Raw genomic sequence first — 26,815 nt, forward strand, 5'->3', positions numbered from 1 at the left:
CAGCAGCAACAGATGAGGCCACCTTTAATAGGTAGAGAAGGCAGAGTAAACTCTCGTCAAAAGGGCAGTTACCAGGCGGTTCATTTTCTGGGAACAACTTAGAACGTGCCATTGAAGTCGAAGAGGTAAAAAAAGGAGAGGCGGCGCGCCTGGGTGGCTCAGTTGGTTAAGCGTCTTGATTTCCGCTCAGGTCACGATCTCACGGTTCATGGGTTCGAGCCCCACACTGGGCTCTACGCTCACATTGCAGAGCCTGCTTGGGATTCTCTCCTCCTCCCTCTCTCTCCGCCCTTCTCCCACTCATGCTCTCTCTCAAAAGAAACTAAAAAGATTTAAAAAAAAAAAAAAAAGGTAAAAAATGGAAGAGACAGTTGTAAATAAGCAACAGCTACATTCTCAAACTATTTTCCAGGCTTCCTGTTTTCATACCAGGCTTAACTATCTGTTTTGGCATTTCAACCAGTGCTGGGAAATGAAGGAATTTAACCCAGCCTGAGCTCCCGAGACAGAAGGAGCAAGGGGGCCTGTAGTTCCAGCACCAGCAGTTTCCTGAGAACAGAGGTGGCCGGCCACCAGGATGCCTTCAGCAAAAGGCTGAGTTTGGAGCTGCCCCAGTCCCACCAGTGCTGCCTGCCAGAGGCTTCATGAGCCAGTATCAGCAGCCAGCCCTCACCCCATCCCTCAACCGTAGACCTGCCACAGTTCTCCAAGGAGGCAGCATAGTAAGGGACCCTCGGGGAGGAAAGAAGCAGGAGAGGAGAGTGGGAAACACAGGAAAAATAGTTTGATCAAGCCCTGTTATGCAGAAATACATTATCTCAAAGTTATACTACTTAGGAAATACTTTCTCCACTTCTAACCTTAGGGGGAAAAAATTATACCTGATTTTTCCCTAAATGACTCATTCTTCTTCCTCCACAAAATGAGATTACAAGCAGAATCCTGTATTTTAAAAAAGGCTTTTATTTTAATCCTTCCTAGAGGAATACAGATTTGAATGAAATACATTCATTCCATAAATACATTAGCAGCAAAACCTTCCTACCAGAGTCCTCTCTGCTCCAGCCCCAAGGCTGCACCTTAGAGCAGGCGCACGTTCTAGCAACCGTCAGCTCAGGGATGTGTCTGCCTCTTGCTGTGTAAACAGGGTATGCATGTGAGACCAAGTGAAGGACCGGAGGGATGAACTAAGCTGGGACCCTGAAACACACCCATGTGGTGACCATTAAGCCTTCTACACCTTCAAAATCCTTTCGCACCTGCCATGCTTAACAGAGATCCTTCACCACGGACAACTGAGGTCTAACCTTGCAAGTGCCCCAATGTGTTTGGAATCATTTGTCATTCCGTGCTGGCAACATTTTCATGGTGTCTTGTTCTTTTTCATAGCATAAATCAGATACAAAGGATCTTTCCCTCATTCCTTCCACGGTCCAAGATACCACTTTGCCAGCTGAGTCCGCATGTGCTTGTTGTCAGGAGATTATCCAGCAGGCATTACTTGGCTCACTACACCTCCGGGTCCCCTTTGTCTAGAGGCTGGAGGCTTTACTGGAGACAGACACATGTCTGAACGTACAAGGATCTCTAAGGAATAATAACCAGGTGGCTCAACCTGGCTTCTGCCAAAGCTAGTTTTCTGGACAGTGGCCCAAGTGTCTCTCCTTTTCTTTTCTCCACCATTGCCTGCTGCCTGGCTAGTCCTTTTTAATCTGCCCTCTCTAGGCATCTGCTGAAATTTTGGGAAGCAAGGTCTACCCTAAATTCCCAAGAAGCCAAGAGAGATTAAGGCAGGTGTTGCTTTAACCTTGTTAGCTGCAAAGTAACAAGCTTACACTGCCGTGTTCCAATCCACTCTGGGATGACTTAAGTCACGATAGTCTACATAAAACGAAACACCGGAACCACAATCAGCAATCAGGATGGCTGTGAGGCAGGGACCAAGTCATGGGGCTGGGAGGAAAATGGAACAATGGAAGAATCTAAAATAAATCTGATTGGTCTGGGCAGAGGACAGCTCTGACTCAGGTATAAATGCACCACCTAGTTTCCCATGTAAATAAAGAACAGACTTCAAAAGCTGACGCTTTCCTCCCCATACATCACTTAAAAATAGGTTACCTGCTCTCTCTTCCCAATCTGTTCTAAAGTGTTTGCATTAGGATACTCTTCTCTAAGTGCTTTATCCATTCCCAGTCTGCTTTGACTGTCGGCTGGAAAAAAAATCAGAAACCATTTTATACAAAAACCACTGTAGTGGATAACTAGTTGTACGTTTTTCCCTTTTGCATTTTCCATCCAAAATAGTTGGCTTTTATTTATGTGCCGAGAGAGACTCATCTGCTGAATACACAGCACTGTTAATTCGACAGTCTTCTGTCCCCACAGAGTCTGCTAGCTCTTCCTCCTCGGAGTCATCCTCTTCTTCCTCCTCTTGTGCTGATGAACTGGAGGTGGGACCTTTGCAGGTTTTCAGGTGGCGGGTGAGATGATATTTGGTAAGATAAGCCTTTGTACACTTTTCACAGACATAATCGCGTTTTCCTTCGTGAGAATTGAGGTGTTTCTTTAAATGATTTGTTCTCAAGAACAGCTTATCGCACTTGGGACACTTGATCTGGCGCTCTCTAAGAGGAACACAAGGAAAAACCTTTGACTTGGGGTTACACACAACAACCGAGGCACACAATTATTCTGCACAACCTCACGTCTTTGTTAGAGGAGCTCTACTCTTCTGGAAATCAGGCTTTTTTTCATAGCAAACAGCAGAGTCATAAAACATTTTTATAGTTTAAACAGCAGAGATGGATTCTGCCTACCTGTATGTATCTCCTTTGTGTTTAATGTTCATGAAATGCATTCAAGTTGCTGTGAGAACGAGTACTTTGCTCCTTTCCACTGCTGTGCGCTACTTACAAATATACCACAACTTCTCTGTGGTACTGGATTTGTCTACTGTTTATGGATGTTTGGGTGCTTTCCAATTATTATCACAGGCAACAGTACTATGAATATTTTTATACTCGCATGTTGTTCTGCATATGCACGAGTTTCTCTAGGGCACGTACTCAGGGCGCTAGAGTTAGATGAAGGGATATGTACATCCTTAGCTTTACTGAATAATGCTAAACTCTTCTCCACTGTGGTGGGGTTTTTTTGTTTGTTTTTTTTAAGATTTTATTTTTAGGGGCATCTGGATGGCTCAGTTGGTTAAGCATCCAACTCTTCATTTCAGCTCAGATCATGATCTCATGATGCTCATGAGATCAAGCCCCACATCGCACTAGGCACTGGGAGAGGAGACTATTTAAGGTTCTCTGTCTCCCCCCTGCCTATTCCCTGTTCAAGTGTGTGTGCGCAAACTCTCACAAGCTCTCCCTCAAAAAAAGAAAAAAAAAAGTAATAATTTATTTTTAAATAATCTCTACACCCAACATGGGGCTTGAACTTACAACTCTTGCTGTTGTAGAGCAAGAGTTGCATGCTCTACTGACAGAGCCAGCCTGGTGCCCCTCCAATGTGGTAGTACGAATATACATGTCCATCAACAGCCACTTGAGAGCTCCTGTTGCCCCACGTTCTCAACAGCTGGAAGATTCAAATTTGAACATTTGTGCCACCTGGCCAATACATAATGGGATCTCACTATGGTGTTAATTGTATCCCATACAACAAAAATTACCCAGCTCAAACTGTCAGTTGTATCAAGGTTTGAGTAATCCTGGCTTAAACATTTGAGACAGAAAAAACAGAGATCATGAAAACCTGGAATTTTTTAAATCTAGTTGAACAAGGCTTAACAAAGGCTCAGTATACAAAACAGGTAAAAGAAGGTTAAGATCCTCGAAGAGGTAGGGTGCAGTGAGAAGTTCTGAAGCCTGAGCCCGTTAGCATTTCTACCACCTTCTCCCAGCAGGAGAGGGCACAGAGGGATTCTGTGTAGCTACAGGATATGGAAAACGAAGTCCCTGCCTTCAAGGGGTTTATGTTCTTTTTTTTCTTTTCTTTAAAAATTTTTGAAGTTTATTTATTTTGAGAGACAGAGAGAACTAGTGGAGGACGGGCAGAGAGACAGGGGGACAGAGGACCCAAAGCAGGCTCTGTGCTGACAGCAGAGAGCCCAATGTGGGGCTCAAATTCACGAACCATGAGCTCATGACCTGAGCTGAATTCTAACACTTAAATGATTGAGCCAGGCACCTCTCAAGGAGTTTATGTTCTAATAGAGGAGTTATACCATAAACAAAAATAAAAAACATGATACCAAACAGTAAAAAGTACTATGAAAAAATGAACCAGGTAAGAGCAATGAAGTTCTATTTTAGATAAGATAGTCAAGAAAGGCTATTCTGAGATGACAACATTTTTGAGCAAAACCTGAAATGAGACAGAAAGACAGGGAGATGTCTAGGGTGGGGGGATGTCTAGGCACAAACAGTTCAGTGCAAAGGCCCTGAGACTGAAGTGTGTTTAGTATGCTGAAGTATCTTCAAAGGGAAGGCAATGTGGCTACTGCAGAATATGAGGAGAAAAGTAATGAAGATGAAGTGGGAGACACAGCACTACCACACCATGAAGGACTTCCAGACTATGGTAAAAACCTTCTAACCCAAGTATGATGGGAACGACGGAGAATTGTGAGCAAAGAACGTTAACAGTCTGACTTGTGTTTTAAATGGATCATTCCGAGGGTGCCTGGGGGGCTCAGTCGGTTAAGCATCCGACTTCAAACCAACTTTGTGGGTTTGAAACCCGCATCAGGCTCTGTGCTGGCTGGCAACGAGGAGTCTGCTTGGGATATTCTCTACCCTCCCCCCACCCCCCCGCCAACTCACACTTTCTCTCTCTCAAAATAAATAAACTTAAAAAAAATAAAAATAAGCTAAATAAATGGATCACTGTGGCTGCTATGACAGAATACAGTGTTTTTATGTGTGTGTGTGCCTGGGTAACTGTGTTAGGGAATGCATGAGAAGAGAGCAGGAGCAGAAAGGGTGGCTGGAAGACTACTGAAATGGTCCATACAAAAGAGGCTGGTGGTCTGGACTGGGTAAAGCTGAATGAAGAATGGAAGACTGAGTTAAAGATGGCTCCAAGGTGTCGGACTTGAGCCACTAGGATGAATGGTGGTACCATGTACCGAGCTGGTGAACACTGGGGGAAAATCAAGTTTGTGGAGGTAGTATTAAGAGCTGAGTTTTGAACACACCAGCTCTGAGTTGCTTCGGTGGACATCCAAAATTCAGAGATGGTGACTGGTTAGATACAGAAGGTTGGAGATATAAATCTTAAAGCTGATATCCAAAAACCAATGGGACTAAGAAGATGGCCTAGGGAGTAAGTGTCCCTGCTCCTGTTCTCAAGTTCCTCTTTCTGAAAGGACAGGCGAAGTCAGTCTCTGCTATGTGCCTCACACTCTCCTCACACTGTGGGAGGGAACTCCTCCTGCATTTGGCTTTAGGGCTGTAGCCGGGTTTTCTTCTAAGAAGATAAAATGCATTCTAATAGTACTATATCCATTTTGAAATGTCTAAAGGTAAAAATACAAACATCTGAAAATTTTACCAATGACCTCCATAGGAAAGGAGCTGTGCTGACAGCTCAGAACCTGCAGTCTGCTTTGGAATCTGTGACTCCCTCTCTTTCTGCCCCTTCCCCACTCATACTCTGTCTCTGAAAAAATAAATGTTTAAAAAAAATTATAAATAAATAAACATAAAAAAATACTTTACATATTGCATTATGCTGTGAAATGGCTACAGAAAAAGCAAGTGCAAATTCAGGCATCACGTGAAAGAAGAGAAGGTCAAGGTCAATGAAGAAAATAACTCCATTTTATTAATGTTCATTTCTGGGTACCAAATTTGAAACCAGGTGATGAGGAAAAGTTGCAGAAATTAGAGGCATGAAGGCTGATGAAAAGAGGGCTTAAAGGGAACATGACAGCAATCCCAAGTATGAAAGTCTGTGAATTAAAAGACATATTAAATTTACGGGTATCATTCCAGAAGACAGATGTAGCATGAATGGAGGCTGACATAAGTTGATTCAAGCAAAACTTTCCCTCAAAGTATATCAGTTGTATGGTATTCAAGAAGAAACTATTTAACCAGTCGTCAGAAACACTGTGGAAACAAGTGGAGCATTTGGATGAACTCAGTAGCTCTCAACCCTGGCTGGACATCAGAGTCACTTGGGGAGCTTTTAAAAAATAAAGTCCAGGCCTCTCCCCCTAACCAACTAAATTAGAATCAGTGGAGGTAGGGTCCTGGCACCAACTGGTTTTCACATTTTCTAAGTGATTATTATGAACAGTGTTACAGGTTGAATGTCTGTGTGCCCCACCCCCCAAGAAATTCATGTTATAGACATAAACCACAATGTTATGGTATTTGGAGATGAGGCTTATGAGAGGCAATTAGATTTAGATGAGGTCACGAGGATGGCACCCCCATGATGGGTAAGTGTCACATGAAAAGGCAAACAGACCAGAGCTCGCTTGCTCTCTCCCCAATGTGAGGACAGAGCAGGAAGTTAGCTATCTGCAAGCTAGGAGAAAGGCTCTCATCAGAACCCAACCATGCTGGCACCCTGATCTTGGGTTTCCAGTCTCCAGAAGGTATTTTGTTATGGCAGCTCAAGCTGACTAACATAAGCAGCTGGATTAAATGACGCCAGAGATCTCTTTCAGTGCTAATATGTATATTCTATACAGTATTTGATAATTAGTGTGTCTAATTTCCAAAATTCACACTAATAATGAAACTATTTCATGAAGACTTTGTTTTAAAAAGTCATTTTGAGCATTATAAATGTAGACCTAGACTCCTTGTTTTAGTGTCTCAGGCTGCATTTGATTAGGAATCAGACAAAAGAGCTAATATCTTTACTAAGCCTTATCAGAATATCAAGTTTCCATTGAACATAACTTTCTAAATAGTACCTCCCATAATATAAGCTAATATTTTCTCCTTCTTCTGACACTTACTAAAAGCTCAGGACCACAAAATCTGTTCTCTTCTCTTTACCAATACTGTTAACTACCAAAGCCCAGACATTTAATTACACTTGGATTCATGTAATTTAAAAAAAAAAATTTTTAAGTTTATTTATTTTGAGAGAGCAAGTGAGTGGGAGCAAGGGAGGGGCAGAGGGAGAGAGAGAATCCCAAGCAGGCTCCATGCTATCAGCACAGAGCCTGATATGGGGCTCAATCTCACAACTGTGAGATCATGACCTGAGCTGAAACCAAGACTTGGACGATTAACCAACTGAGCCACCCAGGCGCCTCTCATGCAATAAATTCTTTTTTTTTTTTTTTTTTAATGTTTGTTTATTTTTGAGAGAGAGAGAGACACAGCGCGTGCGTGCGTGCGCACATAAGGAGTGGAGGGGCAGTGAGGGGGGTGGCTGGGGAGACACACACAGAATCTGAAGCAGGCTCCAGGCTCTGCACTGTCAGCACAGAGCCAGACATGGGGCTTGAACCCATGAACCATGAGATCATGACCTGAGCCGAGGTTGGATGCTTAACCAACTGAGCCACCAAGGTGCCCCTCATGCAATAAATTGTTAATGAGTCTCCTAATATTTGACCTTCTCCTTCAATCCTTTATAAAATGGAATATCTCACCTTGACATTTTTCCTCAAAGTCCTTCAACACTTGTATAAGAGTGTGAATACACTTAACATTACTGAACCGTACACGTAAAAGTGGTTAAGACAGTAAATTTTATGTGTTTTTACCATAATTAAAACACACACATGGCACAGAACGGTGCCTGCGACATGGGGAGGTAAAATCCTTCAGTGGCTCCCCATTACCTCCAGAATGAAATTTAATTTTCCTAGTTGGATAAAAGGCTCCTGACTTTACTGCCGCCTCTCTCTCCATTGTTCTCACACGCACACTGTGCTCTAACTGTAAAGAACCACTTGCATTCCACAGTCCTTCTCGTACATGTATTTCTAAATATGCCTTTCCTCTGTCTAGAATACTATTCCCATCCTTTATCCTTCTCTGCCTCCCTAAATAATTCTAACTTAATCTTCTTTAATACTTAGCTCAGACTACCAGGAGGCTCTCCCAGACACCCTGGCCGGGTCAGTGACCCTCTTCCACAGCCTCTCAGGATCTGATGCTTACTCTGACTGCAGCATGGTATGGTAGTGCTGTACTGTTCTGCTTCTCTTACCGGACTTCGAGCTCTTTAAAGACAAGGTCTGTGTCTTTTATCTCTGTATATTCACCAGTTGGCATAATGCTGGACATCAAGGAGATACTTAAATGTTTGTTAAATCAAATCAGACTATGTGTTGGAAAAAAGCAAATACAGAGAAGTGAAAAATAAGAAAAATAAAGCAAACAAGTAAAACCTTCCAGGATAAAACCAAAAACTTAGGTTTCCAACCTTTGCTTGGCTGTGTGGACACAAGCAGTGGCTACCAGGGTGCCAAGCCAGGAGGCACACAACGGGTCAGTGCGAGCGAGCACTCGAGTTCACCACCCCAGGGGCGTGTTGGCTGTTGGAGGACTTACTGTGTGTGGATGAGTACGTGTTGCTTGAGGTCCTGCCTCCGCATGAACAACTTGTCGCAGTAATCACACTTGAGATTCTTCTCACCCGTGTGGATAACCATGTGGGACTCAAGGTGAGCCTTTTGGGTGAAAGACTTGTCACACAAAGTACATCTGTAGTTCTTCTGACCTGCACATGAACCCAAATTGCCACACTGTGACTAACACAATCATTAGCACTCCCAAGATGAACAGGCACACGTATGGGCATGTGGCAGAGGCAGAAATGAAAGAACTGACTGGTAACCGGAACATCACTTTCTAGGGCTGTCTACCAAGAACCAGTCAGAGAATATGAACTTACATTCTGTGACTAAAGCCAGGGAAGCTAATAATTCTGACCTCCTTCTAGGACCACTTACCTGGATGTATATAAATAATTTTTTACTGTTTATAGCTGACACAGGATATAAAATCTGAAAAAAAAAAAAACTACTTATAAGCCTAGAGACCAACCTAACTCAACTATGTTTAAAAAACCTCATAAATTCTAGCACCTGTCGACAAACATACTTTTACAACCTAATTTATAGTTTTCCATTTTTTAAACATATGACCTCATAAACCAGGGATGAAATAAAATACTAAGAATGCAGAAATAAGATTACTCTAAGTCAGGGGATGGCAAACTTTTTCTAAAGTCTAGTCTGTATCTTAAGCTTTGTGGGCCATACAGTCTCTGTTATGACTACTCAGTCTTAATGCAAAGGACAAGAAAGAATTTTACTTTCAAAGATTTGGAGAACCAATGACTCAGACAACAAAACTAAAACTTCATCAGATATTTTGTAGTATGTATTTTAAAAAGTGTTAAAACAAAGGGGTTGGTTTGCATGGAATTTAGAAAACAGAACCTCAAAAAATAGAATTTGGCAGTGTTTACTGAGCAATATTCACAGGAGAGAAACTGGTTCTGACTGGTGTCTAGGAATGAGCTCTCATGAAGGCTCAGAGTGTTTCCTTAGAATTCCCTTTGCTTTAACGTCCAAACGCAGGGGCACCTGGGTAACTCAGTCGGTTAAGTGACTTCGGCTTAGGTCATGATCTCATAGTTGGTGAGTTTGAGCCCTGTGTTGAGCTCTGTGCTAACAGCTTGGAGCCTGGAGCCTGCTTTGGATTCTGGGTCTCCCCCTCTCTCTCTGTCCTTCCCTGCTTGTGCACGAGTATGCTCTTTCTCTCTCAAAAATAAATAAACTTAAAAAAAAGTCCAAACATGGATCACCTTTCTAATTCAGTACATTTTCCCAGTCACCTTCACACTATGGGGTGGGGAGGGGGGACCTGGAATGGGGAACACTGTAATAACTGGAGGTAACACTCTCTGAGGAAGCATAATTATTCCACCCAGATTTATCACCCAATGAAGTCCTGCTGACAGCCAGCTGGATTCATTCTCTAATATCTCAATTCTATACCCGCAAGACTATCTTGTTGCAATTTCTTTACTACCGCAATTTCTAATTGTCGTGAAATTCCATTTTGATGGTCCAATATAACGTACCTGTATGTATCTTGAGGTGGGTCCGCAGGTTGCTAGGATCACTAAAAGCCTTGCTACAGAAATCACACTTGTGGGGCTTCATACCCATGTGACCCATAAAGTGGACGTGAAGTTTGGAAGGAGAGATAAAAGCCTGGGGGCACATGGAGCACTTCCACTTCCTCTCTTTGCTGTGGCTTGGTCCATGGCTGCTGCTGTGGCCCTGGCTATGAAGATGGTTATGGATGTGGCTGGTAAGGTGAGCTTTGAACTCGGTATAGGAATTGCACTCCTTGCCACAGTTACAGAGGTGCACATCTGGGTGTTCAGGAACACCTTCAAAAAAAAAAAAATTACTCAATGTCTTCTCGTAGTTAAATTTTAAAACTCGTTCTGGGTATTAATAATGTTGCTTGCATTCTCTGTTCTACCAAAATTTCCACCTTGCCCATTACCTGTAAAACTAAAATGTCTTGTTCAATACTCCCAGCATCTCACAGAGCATGCCAGACACAAAGGAAGCACTTGGTAACACTGGATTGTAATACATCTTTCCCAGGCAAAAAATTTTTTTTTGTTAAAAAAATTTTTTTAGTGGGGCGTCTGGGTAGCTCAGTGTGTTAAGCATCTGACTTCGGCTCAGGTCATGATCTCGCAGCTCGTGAGTTCAAGCCTCATGTCGTGCTCTGTGCTGACAGCTCAGAGCCTGGAGCCTTCAGATTCTGTGTCTCCCTCTCTCTTGTCCTCTCCCCCAATCGCACTCTGTCTCTCTCAAAAATAAACATTAAAAAAATTTTTTTGGTAGTACAAACTTTTAAACTTGTCGTCATGACACAGGGCAAAGTAAAAGACTATGAAGATTAAATCCATTAGGGAGATTGTCTGTTTTTTATGAATTTAAATTACAATGGTACTGGCTCAAAAAGCAGCCTCAGGAACTTCAAATACCCCAAATCAAAATCCTAACGCAAAAGTTCCTTTCATATGAATACTGCTTAATCAGTAACATTCAGTTTATGAAGAACCTCACAGATTTCAACACTTCTAACATAGGGTAATATCCTACTTTTATATATACGAACGTATATAATTTGGTTCACCTAACATGTAAACCATTACCAAAACTACTTCTGGTCCTTGTTGTTTTTACCATGCTAGCTTCAGGAGAAATAAGTCTTACCGTAACTTACCAATCTGCTGAGCATAATCCCGGCTGTAATAAAAAAGCAGTTCATTTTCAGGAGGGATATCTTGTGAAGTGCAGAAATAGATTTTTCCATCATGGGGATAAGCCACCAAATTCTGTTCTTCCCGGTTCCTGTTATCACATTTAATAGATCAAGCATATCAATTTTGAAATATATGCTAAACACATCATATCCCTAGAACAAAACTCTACATGAATACTTAGACATAACTATTTTCTTTAGGTTATTTTTCCAATTCCCTACCCTAGTGATTAGGAGGGACTCATATAGAAACAAAATTCATACTTGGGTATATCAGCTGATTGCCCTTTATAGTCAGAAACACTAGAGAGTCTTTCACCAGAAGGAAAGTTAATAAAATGAAATATTAAGAGCATATGACAAAGACACAGAGATAGAGAACTGAACAAGAACTACAACAGCCTGAGGGTTGATTAATAGTGGATATAAAGAGAAGGTACCCACTTGCAAATTCAATGATAACTGTATCATTGCTTATTGTTTAAATAAACTAGTTTAAAAAAGGATAGTTTCTTGTGTTTTGACTTACAATTGCCATTAATCAGCAACTACTGGAGGAAAGAAGGTAAAAAGCCTTAGGCCTTAACATATGTTCAGACAGCAGTATAATCTGGACCCTGACTCTTCCCTATTTTATGCAAAGCTTCCTACTGAAAAACATTCAAATCGTAACTATTTCTTCATCCAGACTACTCTTACCTGGCTTTGCGCACAAACATCATCCAATTACATTCATTTTCATCAGTTGTAATGATGCAGAATTCTAGGACACCGTTGTGGTATATCTGTCAACAGAAGGTAAACATACATATCAAATGAACTAACAGACAATACAAAGCGCTATTAAACTTAGGCTAGCAACAATCGCATTTACTCTGCAGTAGATCTCAGCTTTCATAGTCAGTGTGGAAATCCATGGTTGCCTTCTCACACGTTTGTCATTCCACTAGTCCCCCGTTTCCAGCAACGTCATAAATACCATCAGAGACTGACAGTGCTCAAGGTACAGAATGACCTTGCTTTTGATTATTCACATTTTGGCCTGACTGGAAAACACAGAAACAGTCTACTTGTCTTCATCACCTACCACATGGTGGAGGTGGATCACTGAATGGACAAAAAGGTCAGAGAACCATCTCTTCTCATTCTTTTTCCACTGGACCTAGCGTTCTTCTGTGTTCTTCCTGGAAACCAAAATTCAAGTCCCCAGTGCCAGCAACACCATACCTTTCCACTGATCACAAGACCAACCTTCCTCTCACTCCAATTCTGCAGGCATCATTCCCAATCTATTGACTACAAGTGAATCTCTACAAACATGTTACAGGAATAGCTATTTATGTCAAAACCCTGCATTTCCAGCCCCTCCCATTAGAAAACTAGAGAAATGGTCTCAGCTTCCAATCCCAGAACTGTTTCTCAAGCTATTTGAGAAATGTTTTTGTTGATTACAAAATAAGACTTTCATCATATAAACAAAGTCCATGGCCTCAGCTGCCACAAGTAATTAGAATGAAGAATTACTGGATTATCTAACAAAAGAAAGACTAAAAACAGTTTATCTTCTAAATTCAATAGCTGGTATTTTGCTAAATATTATAATTTGGTTATAAAGAACAAAAAGGACATAATATTAAACAAATGACTGACAGGTGAATGGCACCGTATGAGTCTTGCCCAATTTTGACTTTTACTACGTCACTTCTACTGCTTTTACACTTTTAACTACATCAGTGTAATAAAAAATTCCAAAAGTCACAGAAGAACTTCATGAACGCTGACCTTCCATATATGGTTAACCGCCTTGTCTGTCCATTCTGCTACTTCCATGGAGTGACTCTGCTGGCCAATGAGAGGCCCAAAGCAAGTCCGCACAGGAATGGTTTCTCCAGTCCATACACCTAGCAGGGGAAAGACACCAACTACCCAGTCAATGATTTAAACATCTAATAGGATATACAATAGAGAGTAGCTTAGCTCACGTAAAGAATCTTATCCTCAGTGAACCAGAACTAACTGATACTCCAGCACTCCTGTGAGGTAGCTAAGTTTTATGGGTTCTATCCTATAAATATGGAAAATGTAATCAACAGATTAAAGGGAACTCAGAAGAAATATGCAGAGTAAGAACCACTATCAGAAATTCCTAAACCCAGTTTTATACACAAGGAACCAAAACAAGTCCTTCCCAAATGACTAGAGAACATTACTTGATGATAAAAACATAGACCAATTACTGTAAGTCAAACTTATGAAATCATCTGTGCTTAAAGCACTGCTCTATATTATCTAAGCTTTTTAATGCTTTCAACTGACTCATACCCAAACTACAGCTGAAAAATAATGAACCTAGTTCGGTATTTTCAAAGAAAAGGCACAGTAATTTAGAAACCATTTTAAATTCAAATATGGGTAACCAAACTCTGGCAGTCTACACTTCTTATTCCTTTCTCCTAAGGAGTATTAGGAAATTTAAAAACACTTGATCTTTTTTTTGTGACAAAAGGTTATCAGTGGTGAATTTTCCATGTCTTAGAGAAGAAACTTAAGTTTCGAGAAGTGTTTTGTCATAATTGTTAGAGGATGATACAGCCAAGAATCAAAGTCTTCAGACTCAGGCCAAGAGTTTCTCCTTTATTCAATTTTGATTCTAAGAAAGGGGAATTTTCTCAATAAAGTTTCAACTTGATTTATTGCTATTACTACACAAATGTTCCTAAAAGAATAATGCTTAAGCCATAAATTAACTTTTGATCAACCAAATAGTGATGAAATTACACCTATCCACTTTTACAACTCTACACTACAGAGAAAGAAGAGCACTGATGGGCTTTGAGAGTTCCAAGGTTCTTACCAACTTCTGCTCCCACAACTGACTGGCGAAGAACAAGCTGCTTTGGGAGAGAAAGCCTCGCCCTGCTCTCTATTGGAGTGTCAGGAACAAAAGTCACTGGTCCGTGATCAGGGCAGTCTGAGGGATAGGCTCGGTCACAGAGCGTGCACCCTATGGATGGGAAATTTGAGAGACACAAACGGGGTTAGTTCAAGCAGCCTAAATTGCCACCTGCTTTTTAATTTAAATGCTAATTACTAAAACATAACCAATAAAAAGCAAAGTTCTAATAAAAATATTCTGATCAAACAATCACTTTCTTACACTAAAATACATATCCCAGTCTTAGATCTCTGACAGGATCTGAATTTTTTTTTTTAATCCCACAGGACAATTTTACTATTCAGTCCATAAGAGACTGATTGAAAAGTAGATTACTTTTTACACTAGTAAAAGTAGATTACACTAGATTACTTCAAAAATGAATTACATTATTCCTTACATTAGGTAGATACCTTTACATATGATATCTAGAGTCCCAAGATTCCAACTCTACCCAACTATATGAGGACAGTGAGTTGAAATGCTGTCATGCAAGGCCAAAATGGAGAGGACAATACAGGTCAACAGAGTCAGAGACAGCGGCACCACTGTTCACTTTTCTTTCACTATCAACAAATTGGTCAACCAGGTTTTTATAACAGATTCTTTTTAAAAAAAGGCGGGGGGCAAAAAATGCTCTTTGGGACGATAGGTAGAATCAGATTCTTGCAGACATGTTTGCTTAAAATTCTTAATTTCTTACTGTTCATACTGTCTTTCTTTTTTGCATTGTCAGAAAGGGTGCTGCCTTTATATACTGATCTCTATGCTTACTGTAACTTCACTTTTACAACAAGTGTCATTCTCTGTAAATCTTCTGCTTTTTTATTTCTAAGGAAGAGCATACATGACCCCTTTTTGTCAATGATTATGTTCAAACTTTCCGAATTCGTCCACAAATAGTTGGAATACATAAACCTTAGAACCACAGCCATCAAAGTGTCTTTCTCCTAAGCAATCATTACACATTTCCACTTATATGACATAAAATATCAAAGTTTTCATATTTAGGCAAAGCAGAGATAATATCTTACTTCAACTACTACTTGACTAAAAATTCCTTGAATATTAAAGATGCCCTACAGTTGGTGAGAACTGATTCTCCAATGCACTGAAGAATCCATGTTAAATCTCCAAATGAGATCAGATTTCATACCAGAAAAATGCTTAAAGGCTTCTCTGAGAATACACAAATGGCAAATAAGAACAGACAGAGGTCCAACATTGTTGTCACTGGGGAAATGCAAATCTAATCCACAATGACATGCCACCTCACAGCCACTAAGATGGCTATAACAGAAAGTGTTTAAAAGATGTGGAGAAATTAGAACACTCATACACTGATGTTGAGAATTGAAAATGGTGCAACTACTTCAGAAAACAGTCTGGCAATTTCTCAGAAAGTTAAACATAAAGCAATTCTACTCTTTTTTTTTAATGTTTATTTATTTTTGAGAGACAGAGAGAGACAGAGTGTTGGGGGGGGGGGGCAGAGAGAGAGAAAGACACAGAATCTGAAGAGGCTCCAGGCTCTGAGCTGTCAGCACAGAGCCTGATGAGGGGCTCGAACTCACAAGCCATGAGATCATGACCTGAGCCAAAGTCGGACGCTTAACTGACTGAGCCACCCAGGCATCCCAAAGCAATTCTACTCTTTTTTTTTTTTTTTTTCAACGTTTATTTATTTTTTTTTGGGACAGAGAGAGACAGAGCATGAACGGGGGAGGGGCAGAGAGAGAGGGAGACACAGCATCGGAAACAGGCTCCAGGCTCTGAGCCATCAGCCCAGAGCCTGACGCGGGGCTCGAACTCACGGACCGCGAGATTGTGACCTGGCTGAAGTCGGACGCTTAACCGACTGCGCCACCCAGGCGCCCCGCAATTCTCCTCTTAAACATATATCTAAGAGACTTAAAAACATGTTCATACAAAAACTTGCATATGAATATTCATAGCAGCATTATTCTTAATAGTCAAAAGTAGAAACTAAATGTTCGAGAATGAAAGGTAGATAAACAAAATGTGGTTATCACCACACAATGGAGTAGTACTCAACCATAAAGAGGAATGGGGTACTGATCCATGCTACATGGACGAGCCAGGACATTATGCTAAGGGAAAGAAGCAAGACAAGGAAAGCCACAGGTTGTATGCTACCACTATATGAAGTGTCCAGAATAGGTGAATCTATAGAAAGATTAATGGATGCCTGAGAATGATGGCAGGGAAAGGAGGAGGGGAGGAGAGGTTAGAAGGGAAGGAATGATGAGTGACTGCTATGTGGGGTATCTGGGGTGATAAAATTGTTTTGGAATAAGATAGTGGTGCTGGTTCCACAACCTTGTCAATATACTAAAAGCCACTAAATTGTACAATTTAAAATGTATATGTGAATTAAAAAAAAACACATAGGAGCAAGAGGTTCTGCATACCCATATAAAAAAGGATCAATAGGCTTATTTAGGCCACCTCTTAACTTCTGCTAAGTTAATGAGCCTACATTCCTAAATTATTTCAAAATTATAAATTTCAGACTTTAAAAGGTTAACATAAAAGTCCTCCTCACTGCTTGGCTTCTGAGGCACCAGAAGCTCTGTCCTACTTTTCTGACCCTCCTGTTCAATCTACTTTGGAAGCTCTTCCTCTGCCATCGCATCTTAAAATCCCTAACCCTCTTATATGCCATACTCGCACTAGGAGCTAATTTCACTCCACTTCCATGGCTGTGATTAACGTCCTAATGCTGAGGATCCCTAAATATCTGCAGACAGATCTCTGTGTTCCAGATTAAAATTCTCACTAAACACCTCTACTGGGTATCTTATAGACACTAAAATCAACAGGTCTGAAACCAGACTCACCATCACTCCTCAAAAAAACAAACAAAAAATAGAAAACTACAATAAAAAACAACAGTCCTCCTCCGCCATTCATTATCCTAAGGAGTGGAACCACTACCCCCTAGTCTCCTGCCAGAAACCAGGGGTATCTCCTTAACCCTTCTCTCCCAACTTCTGTAAATATACCCCACTTTTCCTCACCATCAATCCTTCTATTTTAGGTTAGAAAATCACCTTTCACTTAAATTACGGCATCATCTCCTTTACCTGCTACTTGCCTCTAACAAACTAGCCCTCACCTTGCAGCAGAACCCCCATCCCAAACCTCACTCCTTCAGATCCTTGACTGGTCTTAGAAAACCCTTTGTGTTCTGGCTCCTACTTATTTCTCATCACCCCCATTTTATGCTTCAGCAATTCTGAACCATGTAACATTCTCTTAGTTCTAGGCACTTATGGGTGGCAACTCCTGTCTGGGATGCTGTTCTTCCTGATCCTCTGCTGCCAACACCTTTGATGTCCTTTGAGTCTGTGCTAACACATACACAGTGTCCCCTGATACGTCTTCCCTATTGCTCCCATGGCGTTGTTAGATGCCCACCTCAGGCTCCTTTAGACCTGGCACTTAACCCCACCTTCCCACTTATCATACCATATCTCGACAGCCCCTTTACTTGCCCACGCTTCCCATCAGATTATAAGCTCGTTAAAGGCAGCTGTCCTCTGCTGCAGACTGCTTTCTACCCCGTGTCTGGCACAGAGGCCAGCATATACTAAGCACTCAACATGTTTCCTGCATGAATGACGCATGTAATGACACCAACAAACCAACAGTTTTTCTATTGCTTTTTGTTATTCTTGACCCATAAAAAGAACTCTTACATGCCCAACTACAGTAATTTATACGCAATCTGAGCAAAAATAAAATTTGCATTTGTATCTACCTACTATTTCCATAGGGATAAAGAAGTACATGTGATCTAATAAATCTTATGTTGAAAAAGCACACAACCTGACACACAGAATACCTCAGAGAACACCTCACTACAGTTCTACAATTAACTCTATTTTTGAAACACAGGGATAGTCTGAGAGTATCTGTAAAATACAGAAGGAAATGACTATGGTTTCATTACTTCAGGATACTGTAAGAACCAACAAAATGACCGTATGTCATCTGACTTACTTAAGAAAAAGCCATTAACATAACGGACAATGCACAAAGAAAAATTCCAAAGTCTATTACTTTCTATACTCCCTTAATCAACACCTGACTTTGTGATTAAATCTGTTAGAGATGATAGCCCTTTCTACCAATATTTCCAAAAGAAAAAGGCTAAGCACACTCACAAATTGTAAACAAGGTTGCCATATTTTCCTTGTTTGAATTGGAGTCTTCCATTTGCAGTGAAGGTGGTACAAAAGAAAGACTGTCTGAAGATACATCTACATGACCTGTCCCCATAGCAACCTCCTGGGTGATGGAGGAGACAGCCACAGGTTCTAGGCTTAGGCCAACTTCATGGAGGGAAACAGATTCTAAGGAGGCGAGGTTGTGTGAGGTAGAGAGTGCCACGCTTACAGAGTTGGTGCTCATGGCCACGGTGTGGATGGAGTCACTGAGGGCACTGTCAGACATCCCGTTGACCCGACTTGCAATGTGGTCTGTCTCCATGACCACAGGGAGCTCCAGGCCATTCCCATGAATGGGTATCACACCACCATGTCCTACAGTGTCTGCTGCAAGGTTGTTGCTCACAGAATCTACAGACAGAGGTTCATGACTTCTGGAGCCATTTGGGATTTGGGCATGCTCGCCTGCAACTCCGTCCATTGTAAGCTCTTCTGCCATTCCATCTGTAGAGATTGGGCTGGTAACCCTAGAGACGTTCTCCATAGTGATTGTTGTGTCCAAGGCCACCTCATGGCCATCACTGGGATGAAGACTTTGGGCACCATGTGTGTTCACAGAGCGAGAGTCTATTGAAACAATGCCTGGTTCTAATCCAACATTTCCATTGGACTGATAGGGATCTAGAGCTGAAGCGTTATTGGCGATAGATAATGCTGTATTACCATCAACATTTATAGAGTTAGGGTGGATATACTGAGGTGGTGGTCTGTCAGCTAAATAAGATAAAATGCCTGAAAAAAGAAGAAGACGAGATTTTAGAGACTTTTTAGTACATTGTTAAATATAAGGAATTCCAAATCTTAGAAGCTACTTTCCTTAAAGATGTAACTAAATTGATCTCTTATCTACTTCTTTGGTTTAATTAACATATATGCTTTATAAAAATAGCAACATAGGAGTGCCTGAATGGCTTAGTTGGTTAAGCATCTGACTCCTGATTTCAGCTCAGGTCATGATCTCATGGTTCATGAGTTCCAGCCCTGTGTTGGGGCTCTACACTGAAGAGCAGGGCCTGCTTGGGATTCTCTCTGTCTCCCTCTTTCTCTCTGCCCCTCCCCAACTAATGCTTGCTCTGGCTCTCAAAATAAATAAAAACTTAAAAAAAAAAAAAAAAAAACTTTAAAAATAGCAACATAAATAGGCCATAAAATAATCTCCTACCTATTTGGTTTAACTGATATATACCTTACAAATAGCAACATTCATATACCATAATTCAGTTTTCCCTGTGAAACTCAGAAATCGTAAAAAAAAAAAAAAAAAAATTAACTATGTTCCTTTGAAGTCACTGGAAATTGAGCATTTAAATGACACCTTTAATATATATACAGTTGGAATTCCTGAAACCTAAGATACTGAAATTTCCTCTATTATAGTTAAAAGGTAAAAGGATTTAAAAGCAGATCTTCCACATGAAAATGTTAATTAATTTAATAAAATTTAATTAAATACAACTAAGTTTTAAGTTATTAAACTATCATAACACATTACGGTCTATTCAAAATAAGTCACAATTGTATCTGCTTTATTAAAACCGAAAGAAACATTTAAACACTCATGCTTGTAAGGATGTGGTCAAATGGTACTTGCTGCACTGCCAGTGGGAATGTAAATTACTAAAACCTCTTTGGAAACTATATATACCTTAATATATAAAAGTATACGTATACTCTTAGATATATATATATAAAATTAAATATATACAAGTACATACATACTTAATACATATACTCATGTGCAAGAGCATATGAACCCCAAAAACACTTTCATAGGCTCTTGCACAAGAAATTCCACTTAATGGTAATCTTCACTAAATGCATTTCATAAATATTATACACAAAGACATTCCTATAATAGTAATAAGAACCTGGAAAAAAACCAAACTGTCCAACAATAAAGATTAATATAATAACAAACGATGGAATATCCATTCAGTAGACTGTAATGCAGCATTAAAAAGAATAATTACAAAAACCATGCAGAAGTTAGGAAAAATAACTATGTAAAAACACAGGAAAATATTAAGTGGAAAAAAGGACACACAACCATATAGAAAGTACAGTCTTAGTTATGAAAAACAGTAAAAATCTATACACCAAAATAAAAGACAGGAAGAAAGTACACCAAGAAGATGGATGATAGGACTATTGGTGGTTCTTCTCCCCATTTGCTAAATTTTCTGAAACATACACTGAGAATAAGAAGTCAATAAACTTAAAACCAGTAAACCTTAATTTATAATAAATAGTGACACTAGCAGGACGTGTGGTTGACAGGAATTACAACTGCAAAATTATGAAAATTAAATCAAGGAAACACTGGAGGAGAAAGGAAAAAAACTGTTCATCTGTCATTAAGAAATCATGCTTAGTCTGGGGCGCCTGGGTGGCTCAGTTGGCTAAGCGTCCGACTCCGGCTCAGGTCATGATTTTGCGGCTTATGGATTCGAGCCCCGCGTCGGGCTCTGTGCCAACAGCTCGGAGCCTGGAGCCTGTTTCGGATTCTGTGTCTCCCTCTCTCTCTGACCCTCCCCCATTCATACTCTTTCTCTGTCTCAAAAAATAAATAAACGTTAAGAAAAAAATTAAAAAAAAAAAAAAGAAATTATGCTTAGTCAAACTGCCATATTAATAATGTGTGATCTGTATACGCTAAAAGGAAAAGTACAAAAACATATAAAGATTTTTTCCCCACCTAGAGATTAATATCTAATACTGACAAATAGAAAATCGGGTTATTCAAGTCTTCAAGAAGTGAAGTTAATAGGAGGCTCTATTCTTTCTTCAAATTTCCCAAATAACTATAATACTTACCAGGTAGAATGGTTCTGAAGTAACTGCTCTCCAGGTGGGGGTAAGGTGGTGGAGGTAGGGTGTAGTTTCTTTCAGGTAACCCACACATCACCCCTCGATCCCCAATACCCATTGGGAGCATCAGAGACAAAGCAGAAGGCAGAGAGCTCAGGGAGGGACCCAGGTTTGGAATTGCCACTGGCAGGCCTACAAAAAAGTTTTTTTTCTCAATTAAAAGAAAGTTAAGTACTTAAAAATTCTCTCAATAATCACTAGCTAAACTCAAGAAAGTTTCTGCAAATGGGGAAAAATCTCACCTAAAAGCCCTTTATATCCCCAGACAGGAAGTGTTGTGCAAATATCCACAAACAGGCCCTAAAGTTAGTTCTCAAGTTAGTTTTAAAATGGCCAAGTTGATCCTCCAGTTGTCTGTATTGCTTTTAAGTACTAAAACATTTAATTACAATTAAAAACCTAGTTTAAATAAAATTTAAAAGAACAAATCATACAGAGATAAAAATGGGAAAAAATACCAAAGCTCACAGGAGTAGTCTTTGAGTAATGATATTACAGATTTTTAATTTTTTTTTAATGTTTTTATTTATTTTTGAGAGAGAGACAGAGCATGAGCAGGGGAGGGGCAGCGAGAGAGGGAGACACAGAATCCAAAGCAGGCTCCAGGCTCTGAGCTGTCAGCACAGAGCCCAACACGGGGCTCAAACTCACGGAGTGTGAAATCATGACCTGAGCTGAAGCCGGACACTTAACCCACTGAGCCACCCAGGCACCCCTACAGATTTTTTTTAACCTCATTATTTATATTTACCATTTTATATGGTGAGAATGTTTTACTGTTTAAAAATTCTTAGCCGGGGCGCCTGGGTGGCTCAGTTCGTTAAGCGTCTGACTAGGCTCAGGTCATGATCTCACAGTTCATGAGTTCAAGCCCCAAGTCAGGCTCTGTGCTGATAGCTAAGAGCCTGGAACCTACTTCGGATTCTGTGTCTCCCTCTCTACCCCTTGCCTGCTCACGTTATGTCTCTCTCTCTCAAAAATAAATACACATTAAAAAAATTAAAAAGGAAATTCTTAGAGGGGTGCCTGGGTGGCTCAGTCAGTTAAGCATCCAACTCTTAATTTTGGCTCAGGTCATGATCTCACAGGTTGTGAGATCGAGCCTCACATCAGGCTCTGCACTGACAGCATGGAGCCTGCTTGGCATTCTCTCTCTCCCTCTCTCTCTCTGTCTCTGTCCTTCCCCCACTTGTGTGTGCATACGTGCTCTCTTTCAAAATAAATAGACTTAAAAAAAACTTTAAATAAAATTTCTTAGATATGCTTCTACTTGGAAGTGCAAAACTGTACAAATATAGTCTTTTGTACATATGCTGTATTTCATGATTTAAAAAAATTCAAACTTTAGATTGTATCTACCTTGGATTATATCTGCAAGGTGTGGAAACGACTCTTACTGTACCTAAGTATAATAATGAATACTGACCAACTTGAGCAGTGATTTATGTTTGCCCATGGCAATATTTTTTAATAGGCTTTTCCTCCTTAACGAGAGTGTTCACTAAAAGGAATGCCTAAGAGATAATCAAATGAACTCACTAATAAATTGTTTAATTTCTTTTGTGGACACTGAAAGGAATGTGGAGACCCTAGTTCAGATGAATTTATTTAACTGCTGCACAGTAGTAATTAAGCAGGCAATTCCCTACAGAGAACTATTTAAACAACTTATAGATTTAAAATATCCTTAGGGGTGCCTGGGTGGATCAATCGATTAAGCATCCATCTTCAGCTCAGGTCATGATCTCACGGTTTGTGAGTTCGAGCCCCATGTCAGGCTCTGTGCTAATAGCTCAGAGCCTGAAACCTGCTTCCGATTCTGTGTCTTCCTCTCTCTCTCTGCCCCTTCCCTACTTGCATTGTTTCTCTCTAAAATAAATTTTAAAAACATTAAATAAATTCTAGGGAAAAAAATACCCTAAACATTAATTCTTATTTCGATAAAGTCCATTACGATGTCACAAATCTTCAATGACCACTAGCTTACCACTGTAAGAACGAACAGCTTATCTCTTTTCTATTTCAGTAGAAAAAAGAAAATAAAGCAGATAAAAAGGTTTTAAATGTACAGTGATAGAGAAAATGGGAGCTTTTTCTGTACAACTCCTCTCTGGATACTGAGGCTCCCGGGGAGCCCTACCTGGGAGCTCTGTCTCTGGCATCTCCTCTTATAATTCTCAGCCTCATGCATTTGCGGTTGTTCCCGGTTTTGGATGTAATAGAAAATAAAGCTCAATTCCTCCTATTTACTGAGAATACTTAATAGAGTAACTTTCATTCTCTTCTATTAACCCAGGGACAGAGCGCCAAGGGAGTGAACCAGATGAATGGGTAATCCTAGAAAAAAATGCCAAGCAAATTACAGCTCTAGGTAACAGGCCACCCACCCCACAAGAGGACTAATCAGAAAAAGCTGCCACTCCTGTCCACTAGAACTCCAGGACTCCACAAAAACATTGCTTCCATTATGCTGCCACTCGTGGAACTGCTGTTCACACCTGCCTGGCTTCCCCTTCACACCCGTAAAGGGGCTTTGACCCCCTGCAGGCTCCATTTAGAACTGATAATACAATTAAGTGTTCAAATCCAGTCGCTCTCCCTTCCCACTCACCTGGGGCAGGGATGGCATTGTGAGTGGGTGAGGCAGCCAACCCTAGGTGACTCCCTGAGCCTGGCAAGGCATTGCTCACAGAGGATGAAGTCAGCTGCTCCATCCCCACTGGGCTCAGGTTCATTTCATTCATCCTAGGAAAGAGCACACACGAGTTAGGCAAAATCTTACCTCAGTGATTCCGTTTTAAGGTACTGCACAACCTGAGGCAATCAGGATAGGGAAATGAGAGCGGACCAACTACTAATTCATTTTTATGCTCACAGCTCTCAGACAGCGAATGTCATATTCTTTCTAATCATAAAAACTCTGGGATTCAGAGACGTTAACTCAGTCAACGTCACAAAGCAAAAATATGATTTAACTCAGGTGTGCTTTGTTTCAAACCCTACGCACACTACCTGAAGCAAAGCACAATCCTTAGAGCACATGGCAATAAGAGTTTGTTTTTGTTTTTTTAAATACCCAAGCTTTTTCTTTCACAGTATTTTCTCCAAATGGCCTATTACTTCAAACCAGACTTTTGTAGATGGTTTGGTTTAATTCGCTCAAAAGAATTTTTACTAATTCTTTTTACAGGAGTTATAGTGATACTGGGTCTGAATTAAATTATTAATAATGAGGGGCACCTGGGTGGCTCAGTCGGTTAAGCGTCCGACTTCGGCTCAGGTCATGATCTCGTGGTTTGAGAGCTCGAGCCCCGCATCAGGCTCTGTGCTGACAGCTCAGAGCCTGGAGCCTGTTTCAGATTCCGGGTCTCTTCCTCTCTGTGTCCCTCCCTTGCTCACGCTCTGTCTGTCTCTGTCTCTCAATAATAAATAAATGTAAAAAAAAAATTTTTTTTGAAATATGTGATCTGGATGAAGCAATGCATCTTCATCCTTACTAGAAAGGCAACTAGAAGCATAGGATAAATGAGGTGCATCAAGGACAACACATTAATAACAGTACAAGTATTTAATTATGCTATAAAAGAATGCAAAAAAAATCCTATAGCCTAAAGAAACAACAGCTACCTATAATTCTGAAAGTTTCTAGGTGAGTTTGTTTAAAACGGACTTTTCCTGTAATTTCTTACAGCTATAAATGTAATTAAAACTCTACAACCACCAGAGCAATAACCTATAACAAATGGCTACAATATTTTTTTTAAGTAAGCTAAAAGTCTATAGCTCCAAATCTCAGTCTAAAAATTCCTGAATTTAATCTGTGTACCTAATCTCCAGATAAAAATCAAAATGGTGTTTCTGGGTTGACTCCTAGGCCTTCTTCTCAAACCAGTTCAAACCAGAGTTTAGCGTGAGGCTCAGCAGATTTCTGCTTTGTCGTGAGTCACTGAAATGTGATGACCTCAGCAGCCATAAACCAAAGGTAACAAATATCCCACGGAAAGCAAGCAGATGAAGGGAATTTACAATAAGATCCAAAGACTCTCATTCTAAAGTGCAATTCTATTCCACCTACCTTTTTCATACGGGTTTCTAGGAAGCAAGCTTGGAAGAAGAGCTAAAAATCAAGATACCAAGCTCTCTCTTCTTCCCTACTCATTCCTGGCAAAATCATTTCCTTCACACTTCTGCAGTTTGTATGTGTGTGTTTCTAACTGACTTACAGAATAAACCATTTGCCACTTGCTAATCTTACAACTTTTTCTTAGAATGACATATAAAAAGCTAACTGAAATGCACCCACTTTGCAAAAGGCATGGACAGGTTCAGCAACTTCAGTGAATTCGTCTTCCTCATCCTAAACGTACAGCCTATGAAAGGGTCCCAAAACAACAGCCAAATGTAACTCTATCTGGCACCGATCTGTACTGGCATGGTATCATCAAGTACCTGAAATATTTGCATGAAACCTGCAAAACTAAGAACTTAATTCCCCCACATTACCATCTGAGCCACAGGGTAACCAGCAAAATTCAAGGTGAAGCATGGTATTAAGCTAAAAATACACTCTGGAATCCAGATCAAGATATTAAACGCTCAAATAACTCAAAGGCACAGGGCAAAGGGGTGAATGAGCCAAAAATCAACGTGTGGCTATCTAAAACGATTCGCATTTGGAGTAAATTTGGTTGCATGAGGCTGGATTCAACCCAACTCTGGTTTCTGGATTTCTGGTCTCCTTTGGGACGTAAATCCATTTGCAAATCGCACCTGTAACCTCCCTCGTGGCACCAAAACCAAAGAAAGGCACTCTAAACTCTGATTTGCCAAACGCTTCCCAAAGATGTCACCAGCACAGGGCCCATCACTCACCTGTGATGCATCTGCTTGGGGCCAAGTGTCAGAGAAAAGAACACACGCGCGGCGGGGAACCGGCATCAGGGTTTGCGTTCCAGGGTCACGTGCTACCGCATCTTGCTTACAACCGCTGCACAAACGCGGCCCCTCGGCCCCGCGGCCGCCCGGGGCCGCCCAACTTCTCCCGAGGGCCGGCGGCCGCGCACCCCGCCGCGAGATGGGGCATGCCGGGGGACACCCGGGGCTTTTCCTCCAGAAACTTCGGGAGGGGGGCTGCCCAACCTGGGGGTGGGAGGGAGGAGAGGACAAGGGCGGTCACCAAAACGGAGTGGATGCAGTCCCCGTCCCCTCGCCACCGGCGCGCCCGGGCGCTTCGGACACAGCCTCCCAGGGGCGGCCGACTGACTCGCCCGCCCGCCGGCTTGAGGCCCGCAGGCCCAGCCGCCCTCGCCCAGCCCCGGCCGGGCCCGCGCGCAGCCCACCTGCCGGCCGCGCGGGGGGCGCGCGCGCCTGCCCCACCGCTTTGTTCCTCATCCGGGCAGAGCTTGCCTCGGGCCCTCCCCGCCCGCTCGACCCCCGCGCCCCGGGGGCCGCTGGCCTAACGTTTCCCGCCC

At 41.2% G+C, this 26,815-nt stretch overlaps 1 protein-coding gene across 1 annotated transcript; it reads right to left on the reverse strand.

Annotated features, from left to right (window-relative positions):
* Window positions 1-943: 943 nt before the first annotated feature.
* Window positions 944-26,815, reverse strand: PRDM4 (PR/SET domain 4). Its single transcript, XM_047066500.1, has 12 exons — window positions 26,684-26,815; window positions 26,217-26,483; window positions 23,956-24,089; window positions 21,291-21,476; window positions 18,414-19,208; window positions 14,143-14,292; window positions 13,071-13,189; window positions 11,988-12,073; window positions 11,250-11,377; window positions 10,081-10,395; window positions 8,541-8,709; window positions 944-2,627 (listed from the first exon to the last, which is right to left on the reverse strand). The coding sequence occupies exons 2-12, from the start codon at window positions 26,225-26,227 to the stop codon at window positions 2,315-2,317; spliced, it is 2,406 nt and encodes an 801-aa protein (XP_046922456.1). The 5' UTR covers window positions 26,228-26,483; window positions 26,684-26,815; the 3' UTR covers window positions 944-2,314.

The sequence above is a fragment of the Lynx rufus genome, unplaced genomic scaffold, assembly GCF_022079265.1.
Source record: "Lynx rufus isolate CCGP_SWC_20201006 ecotype Redwood Valley unplaced genomic scaffold, mLynRuf1.p SCAF_7, whole genome shotgun sequence".
Taxonomy (NCBI): Eukaryota; Metazoa; Chordata; class Mammalia; order Carnivora; family Felidae; genus Lynx; species Lynx rufus.